Genomic DNA, 15,388 nt, shown 5'->3' with positions numbered 1-15,388 from the left:
TTAGTCCAGCCGCGAGGCACTCGCGGCCGGCCTGAACTCGGCGGTTTGGGTCGGTGAGGTGGTGGAGCTCCGTCGGCAGCGGCTGCAGGCGCCCAGAGCTCCCCGCCGATGGTGCCTCGCGAGTCGGCAGGGAACGGTGGGGAAGCCCGGTCTTCTCTGTCCGCCCACGGAGGGAATCCCCGAGCCGCCGACGGTCGGGTTTTAGAGGATTCCCTCTCAGCTGATTTTTTGACAGCTGATGCCGGCTTGCCTGCTTTAGCGGCTGAGACTATTCAGGTTTCTCAGCCGCTTCAGGCTATGGAGGGAGCTTTTTTGGCGGGAAAACCGCCATCTTCTCTGTCTGGCCCCTCCATTTTGTCTTCCACCTCAGGTGACCTTCCCCCTGTTTTGACTATGCAGGGGCAAGGTTCTGCTGGGTCCCCTGCTGTGGCAGGGAGTCCCTTGGGACCCTCGGGGGGTTTTTCCCCTGAATTTTTCTTTTCTTTATGCAGAGCCTATTTTCAGGCGGCTGGGGGTCCCGGTTGCGCCCAGGGGGTTTCGGGGGGTGGGGTTTCCTCCGCGCTCCCTGCGGCTTTGCCTCTCTCGTCTGACGTGACGTCCCCTCCGCCGCCTCCCTTGTCCAAGCGTCCGCGGGTGTAGTGGGACGAGAATTTGTGGTCGGAGGAACGGGTCGGTCTGGAGGAGGACCTGGACCCTTCTGAGGAGTTCCAGGACTCTCTGGAGGGGACGGAAGCTGGCGGCGGATTGTCGGATTTCCCGTTCTCCAGTGACGAGGCGTCCGTGGTGCGCCTTTTTTCAGAAAGATGAGCTGCCTGACCTTATTCAGCAGGTTTCTTCGGTTTTGCGTTTTGAGGACGCGCCGCCGGAGACTCCGCGTGTGGGGGACCCCCTGTTACGGGGGATCCGTTCCGTTTCCCGCTCTTTTCCTATGCATCAGGATATTCGGGATATTATTCTGGAGCAGTGGAAAACGCCGGAGACGCCGTTTCGGCTGGCGCGCAGCATGGCTCGCCTGTATCCCATTCCAGAAGGGGATCGGGCTACGTTAGCTTCGCCAGTCGTGGATGCGGTGGTCTCGGCAATTTCCAAGCGGCATACCGTGCCTGTTGAGGGCGGTTCTGCCTTGCGGGACTCTGAGGAGCGCAAATTGGAGAGCATCCTTAAGCAAAATTTTCAGGTCTCTGCCTTTGGGGTCCAGGCGGCTATTTGTGGGGGACTGGTCGCTCGCGCCGTGTTTCGGTGGGCGGAGCGGGTCTTGGATCGAGAGTCTGACGACTGGTCTCTGGTGGATCAGGAGGTAGCGAAGATTGAGATGGCGGCCTCATTCCTCTCAGATGCTCTCTATGACTTGGTGCGGATCTCGGCTAAGTCTATGGCTTTTGGCGTGGCCGCAAGGCGTGTGTTGTGGCTGCGCGCTTGGGCGGCGGATGCTGCGTCCTAAACTAAGCTTACTAAATTTCCCTTTCGGGGGTCGTTTTTATTTGGAGAGGACTTGGATAAGTTGATTCAGACTCTGTCGGACTCGAAAGTTCCCCGTCTGCCGGAGGACCGTGCCCGCCCGGCGTCTCGGGGGGGTGCGGCCCGGGGGCGTTTGCGGGAATTTCGCAAGTATCGCCCTGGGCGTGGGGGCTGCTTCTTTCCAGTCTCCGGGGTTTTCCCGGGGTCGGTTCTTCCAGCGCATGCAGCCCTTTCGGGGGGCCCGTCGGGGGGCAGGGATTCCCTCCGCCAGTTCCCCCGCTTCCCGTCCTGCGCAATGACTCCTTGCCGGCGCCCCCTTTGGTTCCGGTGGGGGGCCCGGCTGCGCAAATTTTTCCCCAAATGGGCCGAGATCACGTCCGATCAGTGGGTCCTTGAGGTGGTGCGGGACGGTTACGCTCTGGAGTTCACCCGCTCTCTGCCGGACCTTTTTCTCGCTTCTCCATGTCAGACTCCATGGAAGACGCAGGCTTTTCGTCAGACCCTTTGTGGTGGCCATAAAGGAGGGGACCTTTCGGCCCATCCTGGATTTGAAAGGGATCAACAGAGCTCTCAAGATTCCGTCTTTCCGCATGGAAACGCTGCGGTCGGTCATTCTGGCGGTTCAGCCGGGGGAGTTTCTTACGTCTCTCGAGCTGATGGAGGCCTACTTGCAGGTTCCAATTCGGGCCTCTCATCAGCGCTTCCTTCGCTTTGCGATCTTGGGGAGGCACTTTCAGTTCTGTGCGCTTCCCTTTGGTCTGGCCACGGCTCCTCGGACGTTCACCAAGGTAATGGTGGTCGTCGCGGCAGCCTTGCGGTCGGTGGGCATCCTGGTTCACCCCTACCTGGACGACTGGTTGATTCGGGCAAAGTCGTTGCAGGAGAGCTCCCGGGTTACGGCTCGGGTGGTGGAGTTTCTCCGGTCGCTGGGCTGGGTGGTCAACCTTTCCAAGAGTCGGTTGGTCCCGGCTCAGCGTCTGGAGTGCCTTGGGGTTATGTTCGACACCTCCTTGGGGTAGGTCTTCCTTCCAGAGGCCCGGGTGAGCAAATTGCAATCTCAGATTCGCCTGCTTTTGGCGTCCCGGGGTCCTCGGGCGCAGGATTTCCTCCAGGTCTTGGGGTCGATGGCGGCGTCCCTGGACGTGGTGAGGTGGGCGCGGGCCCACATGCGTCCTCTTCAGTATGCTCTGCTCCGGAGGTGGTCTCCCCGGAGGCAAGATTTGGATGTTCCGGTTCCCCTGCGAGGCTTGGCACGCTGCAGTCTGCGCTGGTGGCTCCGGACCCCTCACCTGGTTCAGGGGGTGGGTCTGGATCTCCCGCGGTGGACGGTGCTCCTTACAGATGCGAGTCTCCTCGGTTGGGGGGCTCAGTTTATGGGCCACTCAGCTCGGGGCACCTGGTCCGCGGAGGAGGCCTCCTGGTCGATCAACGTGTTGGAGACCAGAGCGGTCAGGCTGGCGCTGTTAGCTTTCCACTCCCTTTTGCTGGGCAAGTCGGTCAGAGTCCTGTCGGACAATGCCACGGCGGTGGCTTATGTCAATCGTCAGGGGGGCACCAAGAGCACTCCTGTGGCGCAGGAGGCGGCTCGGCTCATGGTTTGGGCGGAGTCCCCTCTGCTGGACCTCTCGGCCTCTCATATAGCCGGAGTAGAAAATGTTCAGGCAGACTTCCTCAGTCGGCACTTTCTAGATCCAGGAGAGTGGTGTCTCGGCGCCGAGGCGTTTCAGTTGATAGTGCAGGCTTGGGGGCAGCCCCTGATGGACCTGATGGCCACGGGTGGCAATGCCAAAGTGCCCCGCTTCTTCAGTCGTCGCGGGGACGGTCTGGCCGAGGGTCTGGATGCTCTGGTCCAGCAGTGGCCAACGGAGGGGCTGTTGTATGTGTTCCCTCCTTGGCCGCTGGTGGGCAGAGTACTTCTTCGCATTGTTCACCATCCGAGTTTGGTGGTGCTGGTGGCGCCGGATTGGCCTCGCCGTCCATGGTATGCGGATCTGGTGAGGCACCTGGTGACGGATCCTCTTCCTCTGCCTCTCTCGGACGACCTTCTGATGCAGGGTCCCATTCCCATGTTCGACCCGTCTCCCTTCTGTCTTACGGCGTGGCTCTTGAAAGGGGTCGCCTTAGCAAGAAGGGATATTCAGACAAGGTGATCTCTACACTGTTGGGGTCCCGGAGGCTTTCTACCTCTCGGGCTTATGTGCGGGTTTGGCGTCTATTTGAGGAATGGTGTCGGGCGCGGGGGGTGACCTCTTTTCGCGCTTCTCTGCCTATCATTCTAGAGTTCTTGCAGGATGGCCTGGATAGAGGCCTGGCTTGGTCTTCTCTCCGGGTTCACCTTGCGGCCCTGTTGGCCTTTCGAGGGTTGGTGTCAGGTCAGCGTTTATCGGCTCTTCCTGATGTGATTCGATTTTTGCGGGCGGCCAAGTTGCTTAGGCCTCCCCTACGGCCCTCGGTTCCCTCTTGGGATCTTAATCTGGTTCTCTCTGTTTTGGTGCGTCCGCCTTTCGAGCCCTTGGACGTCTGTTCTTTGAAGGACCTTACTTTGAAGGCGGTCTTTTTGGTGGCCATTACGTCTGCTAGGCGTGTTTCTGAGCTACAGGCTTTCTCTTGTAGGGCTCCCTTCTTGGAGTTTTCTAGGGAGCGGGTCGTCTTGCGGCCTGTTCCTTCCTTTCTGCCGAAGGTTGTTTCTCCTTTTCATGTCTATCAATCGGTGGTTCTCCCGGTCTTGGGTGGTCGGGAGGGCTCTTCTGAGCAACGGCAGCTGCGCAAGTTGGATGTCGGTCGGGTCCTTCGCTCTTATGTGCAGCGGACCCAGGAATTCCGGAAGTCCGATCATCTCTTTGTCCTCCTGGCTGGTCCTCGTCGGGGAGCTGGCGCTTCTAAGGCTACTATTGCGCGCTGGATCAAGGAGACGATTGCTTCCGCTTATCTTCTGAAACAGCAGCCTGTTCCGGAGTTTCTCAAGACTCATTCCACTCGGGGTCAGGCGACTTCTTGGGCTGAGTCGTCGCTCGTGCCTCCAGTGGATATTTGTAAGGCTGCGGTTTGGTCCTCCTTGCATTCCTTTGTTCGTCATTATCGGGTTGATGTGCAGGCGCGTCGGGACGCGGTGTTCGGTGAGCGTGTACTGGTATCGGCCCTTCGGGGGTCCCGCCCGTGAGAGGGACTGCTTTGGTACGTCCCATTCGTAAAGTTAACCTCTACTGGTCTGGAGAGTGCTAAAGAAGGAGAAATTAGGTTCTTACCTGCTAATTTACTTTCTTTTAGCTTCTCCAGACCAGTAGAGGTCCCCACCCTGTCTGTTGTTGTTGTTGTTGGGGCTGTTGCGCGGGCAGTTTTTGGTTTTTGCTGCGGGTTCTAGTATTTTTCTAGGGCCGGGGAGAATTGAAGAACAGCGGCTGTGGCTCGGCTGGCTTAGCTGGCGAGCTGTGGGGACATTCTTCCTTCGGGAATTTCTCCTCTGCATTTTCCAACAGCATTTTTGGGTATGTTATTTGTTACTCCTTTCGGAGTATTGTTTTTTCTCTCTGTTGTTTTCCAGTTCTTGGTTCTGCTTGGCTATTCGGCAGACTGAGGGAAATAGAGAGGAGGGGCTAGGATATACTGTCCCAAAGTTTTGTTTTCAGTCTCCACCTGCTGGTCATGATTAGATATATACCCATTCGTAAAGTTAACCTCTACTGGTCTGGAGAAGCTAAAAGAAAGTAAATTAGCAGGTAAGAACCTAATTTCTCCTTATTTAATATTCAATGTTTAAATAATTCATTTGTATCAATTCCAATCCCTTTCCTCATGTTTTCTCCCTATCCGTTTTTCTTTTCCTTAAAATTAAGATAAATATTAACATTGTAACTGTTCTCTCTTACTTTCCATTCCCTTATGTATCATGTTTGTTCGTTTTGTCTGTTTGTTTTTAACCCACCTCAATGATGTATAATGGATTCTTGATCTATCTTAAATATTAATTGTTACTCGCTTAGTATGCAATAAGCGATTTATCAAATTTTAATAAACTTGAAACTTGAATTATATTTTGATTTTAGAAAATTCATTTTAAAAAAAATTACAAATTTCCCAATGCAGCTTACAGCAGAATTTTTAAAGGCAGAATTTTAAGTGCAGTTACAAGTAGAACTCTGTGAAGAATGATATACAGATAATCCAACCTTTTAGGCTAGCATTTCCCTTAACATTGATGTGCAGAAACCAAAATAAGAACACTTGAGGGGAAAAAAGCAATGAGGAAGCCAAGAACTTAAGAATAGCCTTACTGGGTCAGACCAGTGGTCCATCTAGCCGAGTAACCCATCCTCAAGATGGCCAATCCAGGTCACTAGTACCTGGCAAAACCCCAAAAACTAACAACATCCATGCTACTGATCCAGGGTAAGCAGTGGCTTCCTCCATGGCTGCCTGAATAACAGACTATGGACTTTTCCTCCAAGAAATTGGGGAAAGGAGCCAAATTTTAATACTTTTTCTGCTGGCTTTTTTTTTTTTTTTTAGGAGGAAGAGGCTGTGCTGAGTGCCCGTCACATCCGAGGGGAGTGTCTACTGAAATATCAGCTTCTGCCAAAACCTGAGTGGCAAAGGTAGGTCTATGAAAGACTTAAAAACACAAAAATACATACCCTAAATGAGGGAGGAGATAATGATAAAAACCAAAACAACCAAATATCTTAGAAAAAGAGTTCTCAATCCAATTATCAGGTCACACCCAGTCAGTCAAGACTTCACTATATCCACAACGAATATGAATGAGAAATTTGAATGCACTACCTCCTTTGTATGCAAATCTATTTCTTGCATATTCATTGTGTGTATCCTGAAATCTTGACTGACAAGATGTACCCTGAAAATTAAATTGAGAACCATTGCCTTAATAGTACAAAAAGCAAACATTATGTCATTATGTTCTAGAACAGGTGGTCACTGTATGGTACTTAAAGGGATAGACTCAGGAGTAACATTAGAAAATAGTTTCACAGAAAGAGTAATAGGTGTATGGAACAGTATCCCCACCAATGAGAAACAGAATTCAAGAATGCCTGGGATAAGACAAGAGGATCTGTAAATGTAAAATGGATAGAGGGAGTATGCTAGATGTGGTGTTTTTAGCAAAACCTTTGACAAGGGTCCCTCAGGATAGGCCCCAAAGTGACGGACTGGGTCAGGAAATGGTTGAGTGGAAGGTGACAGAAGGTAGTGGTCAGTGCAGATCTCTGAGGGAAGGGATGTCGCCATTGGTGTGCCTCAAGGTTTGGTTCTTGTGCCTGTTCTTTTTAACAATCAGTAGACACCCCTGATTATGTGAATAACATGAGGAAGGACTTAGCAAAGCTTGAAGAATGGTCTGAAATTTGGCAGCAAAAACCTGAGGGAATGTTACAGTTTAGTGAGTGAAGAACCTTTGTGCATGAAAGAGGAGCAAGACCTGGATGTGATAGTATGTGATGATCTAAAGGTGGCCAAACAGGTTGAATAGGCGATGGTGAAAGATGTTAGGGTGCATAGGGAGATGTATGATTATTGATTATTAGTAATAGTAAGTATGGCCAGTAGGAAAAGAAGGTATTGATGCCCCTGTATAAGACTCTGGTGAAACCTCATTTGAATATTGCATACAATTCTAGGGACCGTGCTTTCAAAAAGATATAAACAGGATGAATTCAGAATGTATACTTTGAAAGAAAGGCAGGAGAGAAGAGATACGATAGATACTTAAATACCTACATGGCATTAATGTGCATGAGACAAATCTTTCATTTGAAAAGAAACTCCAGAATGAGAGGGATTAGGATGAAGTTAAGAGGTGATAGGCTCAGGAGTAATCTAAGGAAGTACTTTTGTACAGAATGGGTGGTAGATGCATGGAATAGTCTCCCGGTAGAGGTGGTGGAGACACTATGTCTGAATTCAAGAAAATGTGGGACAGGCATATAGGATCTCCTTAGTGGATGCTATGGATGGGCAGACTGGATGGGCCATTTGGCCTTGATCTGCTATCATCTTTCTGAGTAAAGAATTTAAGGGAAAGCTTGAGATCAACTGGGGTCTGTGGCAAGCTAGCAGAAAGTACTTTTGGCAACTAGATAGGTCTTTCAGTTATCTGCCATCATATTTTGTTTAAATGTAACCTGACTGTAATGTAGCTGTTATCTACTATAATAAAACGCTAAGCGCGCATGCGCACTCTTACCCTCGTGTTCCTTGATCCGTATGTCCGTGGCAGGTAAGAGTATGCATGCGGCTTAGGTTCTATTCTAACGACCGGCGTAAGGTAACATGCCGTGACTCCCTCCCTCTCCCCCCACCCAGCGCCGACCCTACCCGACACACCCGAAACCCCCGTTGACCCTCCAGGCCGATTCTCCCACCGCTAGACGGCCGACAAACCTCTCGGCTCCATTAGTGTCTGAGGCACAGTAAACACGCTGCTTCACATCCTTCTACTGGCCAGATTTCCTCTGCCGCGTCCCTGATTACATCATCAGAGAAGCGGCAGAGGAAATTAGGGCAGTAGAAGGCCGCGAACACTAGTCTGTTATAATACATTAGATGCCATAAGGCATGCAGGAAACACTTGCTGTTTTATAATATACAATTTTTCCACTCAGAGATGCTGTGGTGAATATCAGCTGCTCACAATTTGTAACAGAAGCCATGGAAATTCCTGGTTTTCAAGAGCAAGTGCAGAAATGTCAGCAGATCCTGGCAGCAGCTCCTCCATCATCACCAGGTAACCAGAATAGACAAACTATTGAGGCTTTAAAGTCATAATGCTGGTAACATTCAACAACAGTGAATTCATCAGAACAAAGCCATTAAAATACTTCAATAAACTTTTGGAGCTTCTGCCAGCTCCTCTTGCAAGACCTTTTTCAACAGGATGGGTTTAACAGCGTTAAGGGGAGCTAACTCATTTCCTTTCAGCCTGGCAGGCTATCGGGTCGGACCAATGGGTTCTCACCATCGTTGCCCAGGGTTATTTTCTCAATTTCCTTCCCAACCTCCTCCACCTTCTGCGATACCTCATCAGGGCATTACGCAACTTGCTTCAGAAGTTACTCTTCTACTGAACAACAATGCCATTGAGGAAGTGCCTCCTATTCAACAAAACCATGGGTTTTACTTCCGTTTCTTCCTCATTCCCAAAAACAATCAAGGTCCATGACACATTCTAGACCTCAGACCTCTCAATGCCTGCTCCAAAAAAGAAAAGTTCTAGATTAGGGGTGCCCAATACGTTGATCGCGATTGACCGGTCGATCGGGAAGGCAAAGCGAGTCGATCGCGGAGCCCATCCCGGGTTCTGTGATAGACTTGTGTTGCCATCCCAATCGACCGGCTGATCAGCCTTCCTCTCCCCAAGGTTCCCCACCGGTCATCACTTCACGCACACTCATTCTCGCTGCGCCCTTCCTTGCCCGACTGCTAGAACCCGTCTTCCCTCTCTCGCTTTCTCCTGTAGACACTCTTTGATAGACTGGGGGATGATGTCCCTTCAGGAGAAGGCGGAAGGGAGGTCTAGGGAAGTCACGACCCTGGAGAGCTGAGTGCCAGCTGCCCCTGGCGGAATCGACAAGCCAGACTGGAGAAAGGCGGTCGGGAGCAGGAGGTGCTCTGCCCAAAAATGCTGGAGCTGCTGCTGCTGCTGCTCTGACGTCTTGAGCCTGAAAATGGGAAGTTGAGGTGGTTCCTATTGGGGGGGAGGGGCTATGCATTCTTCTAAGTGTCGTGCTAAAAGGAGACTGGAACGGCTCTCATGGAAGACTGGCTTTTTTTCTTTTCCTCGGACCTAGCCGTCCGGAGATTTGGGCCTGCAGAAGCCTCACGCTGACCAGCATTCCTCTCCCCGACGTCAATTCTGACTTCGGAGAGGAATTTCTGGGCCAACCAATCGCTGCCTGGCTGGCCCGGAACTTCCTCTCCAACATCAGAATTGAAGGGGAGCAGAATGCTGGTCAGTGCAAGGCTTCTGCATGGAGAGCTTGGGGGGCGGTGGCTTGGAGGCCTGTTCCCCAGTGGCGATGGCGAACCTAGTGGCTTGGGGGAGGGCAGGGATAAAGAAACAAAGGGGGCAGGCAGGGAGACAGAAAGAAAAAGGGAACAGGGAGACAGAAAGAAAGTGGGCATGGAGAGAGAGAGAAAGAAAGAACAGGAGGCAGGGAGAAAGAAAAAGTTGGGGGAGAGAATGAGGTCTGGAAGAGAGAAAGCATATGGGAGGCTGAAAGAAGGGAAGAAATATTGGATACAGGAGTGGGCTGAAGTCGGAAGATGTCAGAAGAAGTGCAGCCAGAGTGAAGTGAGAAGAAATTAGAAGAAAGTGCAACCAGAGACTCATGAAATTACCAGACAACAAAAGTAGGAAAAATGATTTTATTTTCAATTTAGTGATCAAAATGTGTCTGTTTTGAGAATTTATATCTGCTGTCTATATTTTGTACTATGGCTCCCTTTTACTAAACCACAATAGCGGTTTTTAGCGCAGGGAGCCTATGAGCGTTGAGAGCAGCGTGGGGCATTCAGTGCAACTCCCTGCGCTAAAAACTGGTATGTGGTTTAGTAAAAAGGGAGGGGCTATATTTGTCTATTTTTGTATGGTTGTTATTGAGATGACATTGCATAGAGTCATCTGCCTTGACTTCTTTGAAAAAAACCCGGAATATGAATGATAATTAACATTTTCTCTGCCTTTCAGTGTGCTTTGTGGGTTGTTTTTTTTAATTTTATTGTTGGTAGATCATTTTGACTTGGTCATTTTAAAAGTAGCTCGCAAGCCCAAAAAGTGTGGGCACCCCTGTTCTAGATGATATCTCTTCCAACTATCCTACCCCTTCTGAAACAATACGATTGGTTAGCCGCCCTAGATCTAAAGGATGCCTATACCCACATTCCTATTCATCCTTCTCACTGGCTTTTCCTACGGTTCAAAGTCCTGACTCGGCATTTCCAGCACAAGGTTCTACCTTTTGGTCTTTTGTCAGCACCAAGAGTTTTCATGAAGTGCCTAGCTATAGTTGCAGCATATCTATGAAAACACCACCACATGGTCTTTCTATACTTAGACGATTGGCTCCTAGTAGCTCATTCCAAAGACCAGTTGCTTCTAACCATCCATACCACAGTTCAAACCCTTCAGTCTGTAGGATTCATCATCAATTATCAAAAGTCCAACCTCATTCCAACTCGCTCTCTTAAGTTCATCGGAGCACTCCTGAATACGGAAGCTGCAAAAACCTATCTTCCTCCGGACAGACCCTAAAAATTATTGAGATTTAAGGGGGAATCGCTAAAGACGCCCATTATATTTCTATGACCCTTTTTAGCAGTTAACACATACTAATGTGCTTAGCGCCCTTTGATGAAGGGCCCTGTTTCTTTTCAAGAATTTGTATGCACAGTCCCCTGCACATGTATACAAATGAGCACACAGAGAATTGCACAGTGGATTAGTGGTAACATGGAGCACCTGGCTTCAGTTTCCAAATGAGGTCTTCTGCAGATTCCATCCCGGAAGTCTAAAGGGAACAGGAAAAAACTGCCCATTCCTTCCCATCAAGAAAGTTATATGAGCCTTTACAAACAAAGAATCCAAAATGCTTAGCTCGCTTATTATTTCTATGTTGAAAGTGACTTTAATTTTCTGTGTTTTTGTAGGTAACATTGAAAAGTATCCAGAAATAGTATTCCTTGGAACTGGATCAGCAGTACCAATGAAAATTCGCAATGTTAGTTCAACTCTTGTGAATATCAGGTAGTGTTTATATTATTGTGTAATATTTTTGTTTGGTTCCAGAGAAATAAGGTGCATCCCCCCCCTCAAAAAAAAAAAGGTGTGACCAGACCAGTCAAATATGTTATGATCTTCAGCCAGCAGTTGAAAACTGACAGGAGCTGTGAGTTGTGCCCTATAAGAGGCATTGTGCCCTTTAGCTCTCCAATATTCTGTCCACACCAGATGTTGATGGGTCCTAGTGAGATGAGTGATAAAATGGAAGACCTGAGCTCAGATGAAGACCTGATCAATCTGAGCTATGGAGGAAGATCAAGGGTCTTGCAGAAGCAGTCCCAAATCTCTTCCCACTCCAGACAAGTGTCCTTGGGATCTTTCTCAGTCTTCTCTCCCCCCCCCCCTTTTTTTTTTTCTTCCCAGCTTCCTTCCAACTCCTTGCTTCCTGGAGAAAAGATGGTGGGTTTTGGTTTTGGTAGTTTTTTGGAGTAGGGATGGGGAGGAGGAGAAATAACAGAGCTAAAAGAAAATTCTTCAGAATGTGAAAGAAGGATCCGACTGAAAATGGGAAACAGCATAAGGAATGGCAAGTCAAATTCAAGGTGCTGGTAAGGAAGGCAAAGAGATCTTGAAAAAGAAGATTGTTGGAGGCAAAAGCATAGTAAAACTTTTTTTTTAGGTATATTAAAAGCAAGAAATTGGTCAAATTGTGAGTATGACTGGACTCTTATCTTACCTTTTTATGCCCATATTTCTGCCAGAGATAGCAAATGTTTTTACAAACTCCACCAGATTAGAGATTTGCCCTTTCTTAGCTCTCTTATCCTGATGCATCCATTAGTGATCTCACATATTGTCTATTGTAATGCGTTGAGTTTAGGTGCCTGCAGCTTATTCATAATATGGCTGTTAAGCTGATGACTTGTGGGCTCAAATATGGTCAAGTCATTCCCACTCTTTATATCAGAGCACTGGCTCCCCATGGAGATGAATTGAAAACCTCCCCACACAGAACTGGACCAATTCTTATGAAATTTAGTTTGTCATGACTTGAATGATGTTGATATAAAATGTAAATATTTCTCATCGCACCACAACACCACCTTCTGAAAATGAATTGTTATGGGATACACACGGAAACACTACCTTGTGAAAATGAATTGTTGCTATGGGACACGTACAGAAGCAGATTGTAGTTTTGTAAACAGTCTCTGTATCAAAATGATTTTCAATACAGAAGATCGAATTCTGATAAAAGAAACAAAAACTTAGTACTTCTAAAAGGTTACAGCAGTCGACGATTGTTGAAAGAGTTCCCACAGAAGGGTTGGAACAAAAACAGTCCTGATGTGCTGCTATGCAAGATCCAAGCAATGGGCACTGTGGATCATAAGTCAGGCAGTGGATGAGTATTCTTGATTCACACACACAGGAGCATATTGATGTTGTACGCAATTTGTACTGACCCAGGAGGAAGCGCAGCAAACACACCAAAGAACTTGCCAAATAGCAAGAGAAGCAGGAATAAGCCAAACAACTGTGGTTTGGATAATTCATGACAATCTGAAATTAGTGTCTTAAAAAGTGTCGTACCCAAGTGTTAACTTTGCACTACAAAGACACGCCTGAAACGGTGCAAGCAGCTTTTGACCAAGTACCTAGAGCACAGCATCAGCTTCATCTGGTTTACAGATGAAAATATATTTTCAGTATCTCCACCGGTTTCAGGTCTCCTCAGGATTCAAGGTAGCATGCAAGGAGCCCCCGCGTGTGGTGGACCCCTTGTTGCAGGGGATCCGCCTAGCTTCCTGTTCTTTTTCTTGGGTTTCAGGATTTTTTGGGAGTTTGTGCTGGTATCTGGTGCCTGTGGCCCTTTTTAGCTCTCTGTGCTCTATAGCCCGCCGGCTTCTCATCCCGAAGGGGATCAGGACACTTTCCAGTCTTATGTTGTGGCTGTGATGCCTCTTAGCTGTCACGAAGCGACCTATTGTACCTGTTGCAGGCGACTCTTCTTTGAGGGACCCTGTGGAGAGTATGTTGGGAGTCCCTCCTTTCTCAGTTTGCTGTTTTACTGCCCTGGTGGTCAAGGCGAAGATGTGTGGTAGTCTGGTTGCTCGGGCTTCTTTTTCGGTGAACCGAGCAGGGTGTTGACCATGTGTTTGACATTCCCTGATACAGTGCCTAGTTTGCCTAAAGATAGAGCTAGGCTGCTGGCACAGGGTGGCTCTGCTTGAGGGCGCTTTGTGTTTTCTGCTGGCTTCACCCTGGTCTAGGAGCCACTTTCTTTCTGGCCTCCGGGTTTTGGGGCCGTGTCTATCAGCGCATGCAGTCTTTTCAAGGGGGAGTGGTCTGCCAGGGAGCTGGGTTTTTCCTCCGCCGGTTTTCCTGCTGCCCGTCCTGCCCAATGACTCCTTGCCGGTGCCCCCCTGCTTCTGGTGGGTGCCCATCAGCGCGAGTTCTATCCAAAGTAAGCAGAGATCACGTCCAATCAGTAGGTCCTGGAGCTGATTCGGGACAGTTATGCTATGGAGTTTGCCCACTCCTTGCCAGATCATTTTTTTAACTTCTTGTCAGGTGGCATGGAAGAAGCAGGCCTTTTGGCAGACCCTTCAAGGATTGCTAGTTCTCAATGCAGTTGTTCCAGTGCCCCCTCAGGTGTGTTGCACCGGTCGGTACGCGATTTACTTTGTGGTGCCCAAGAAAGAGGGGACCTTTCGACCCATCCTAGATTTGAAAGAGGTTAACAGGGCTCCTAGTTCCATCTTTTCACATGGAGATGCTATGGTAGATTATTCTGGCAGTTCAGCCGGGGGAGATCTTACTGAGACCTACTTGCATATGCCAATCTGGGCCTCCCATCAACGGTTTCCTTGCTTTGCAGTCTTGGGTCGGCTCTATCAGTTTTGTGCGCTTCCCTTTGGTCTGGCCACGGCCCCGAGGATGTTCACCAAGGTTATGGTGGTCATGGCGGCGGCTTTGCACAAGGAAGGCATTCTGGTTCATCCCTTCCTGGACGTCTGGTTGATTTGATGAAAGTCATTCCAGGAGAGCACCCAGGTCACGGCTTAGGTGGTGGAGTTCCTGCAGTCGCTAGGATGGGTTGTCAATCTTTCCAAGAACCGGTTGGCCTCCTCTCAGTGCCTGGTGTATCTTGGGGATCTGTTCGACACCTCCTTTGGGAAGGTCTTCACCCAGAGGCCCGGGTCAGCACATTACAGTTACAGATTCACCTCCACATGGCATCCTGGTATCCTCGGGCACAGGATTTTCTCCAAGTCTTCGGGTCGATGGCGATTTCCCTAGATGTGGTGAGGTGGGCTCGGGCCCACATGCATCCGCTTCAGTATGTTCTTCGGAGGTGGTTGCCCCAACACAGTTTAGATTTCCCTGTTCCTCTTCAGGGTTTGGCTTGCTGTAGTCTTCATTGGTGGCTTCAGACCTCCCATCTAGTACAGAGGCTGAGTCTGGATCAGCCCTGGTGGATAGTGCTTCTCATGGACGCCAGACTCCTCGGCTGGGGAGCTCAGTGTCTAGTTCGTTCTAAGCCGGACAGCTTGGTTTATAAATGTTCTGGATACCAGAGCCATCCATCCGACCTTGTTAGCTTTCTAGTCCTTATTGAAGGGCAAGTCGGTCCGGGTTCTCTCGGACAATGCCACGGTGATGGCCTATATCAGTTGTCAGGGGGGCACCAAAAGTTGTCTGGCTCAGGAGGCAGCTCTGCTCATGGTCTGGGCAGTCTCATCTTCAGAACATCTCAGCTTCCCACATTGCAGGCATGAAGAATGTTAAGGCAGACTTCCTCAGTCGCCACATGCTAGATCCTGGAGAGTGGTGTCTCGGTCCCGCAACTTTCCAGTTAATAGTGCAGACTTGGGGTCAGCCCCTCATGGACCTGATGGCCATGAGTGTCAACACCAAACATCCCACTTCTTTAGTCGTCAAAGAGACGATCAGGCCGAGGGGCTGGATGTTCGGGTTCAGCCATGGCAAACGGAGGGTCTTCTCGTGTTTCCTCTGTGGCTGTTAGTGAGCAGAGGTTTTTTTTTGGGGGGGGTTGCATTGTTCGGCATCCCAGCCTCATGATCCTGGTGACCCCGGACTGGGCCAGGTGTCCGTGGTACGCGGACCTGGTTCATCATCTTGTGGCAGATCCTCTGCCACTGCTTCTCTCGACCGACCTTCTGTCTCGGGGCC

General features: G+C 49.6%; 1 protein-coding gene across 1 annotated transcript in view; it reads left to right on the top strand.

Annotated features, from left to right (window-relative positions):
- ELAC2 (elaC ribonuclease Z 2) overlaps nt 1-15,388 on the top strand; it is a 117,224-nt gene that overhangs the window by 43,664 nt on the left and 58,172 nt on the right. Inside the window, 3 exon segments of the mRNA XM_033961702.1 lie at nt 5,965-6,050; nt 8,076-8,197; nt 11,119-11,215. Coding sequence (XP_033817593.1) covers nt 5,965-6,050; nt 8,076-8,197; nt 11,119-11,215 — 305 coding nt within the window.

This window comes from Geotrypetes seraphini, chromosome 10 (genome assembly GCF_902459505.1).
Source record: "Geotrypetes seraphini chromosome 10, aGeoSer1.1, whole genome shotgun sequence".
Taxonomy (NCBI): domain Eukaryota; kingdom Metazoa; phylum Chordata; class Amphibia; order Gymnophiona; family Dermophiidae; genus Geotrypetes; species Geotrypetes seraphini.
This window is presented reverse-complemented; position numbering and strand designations above follow the sequence as displayed.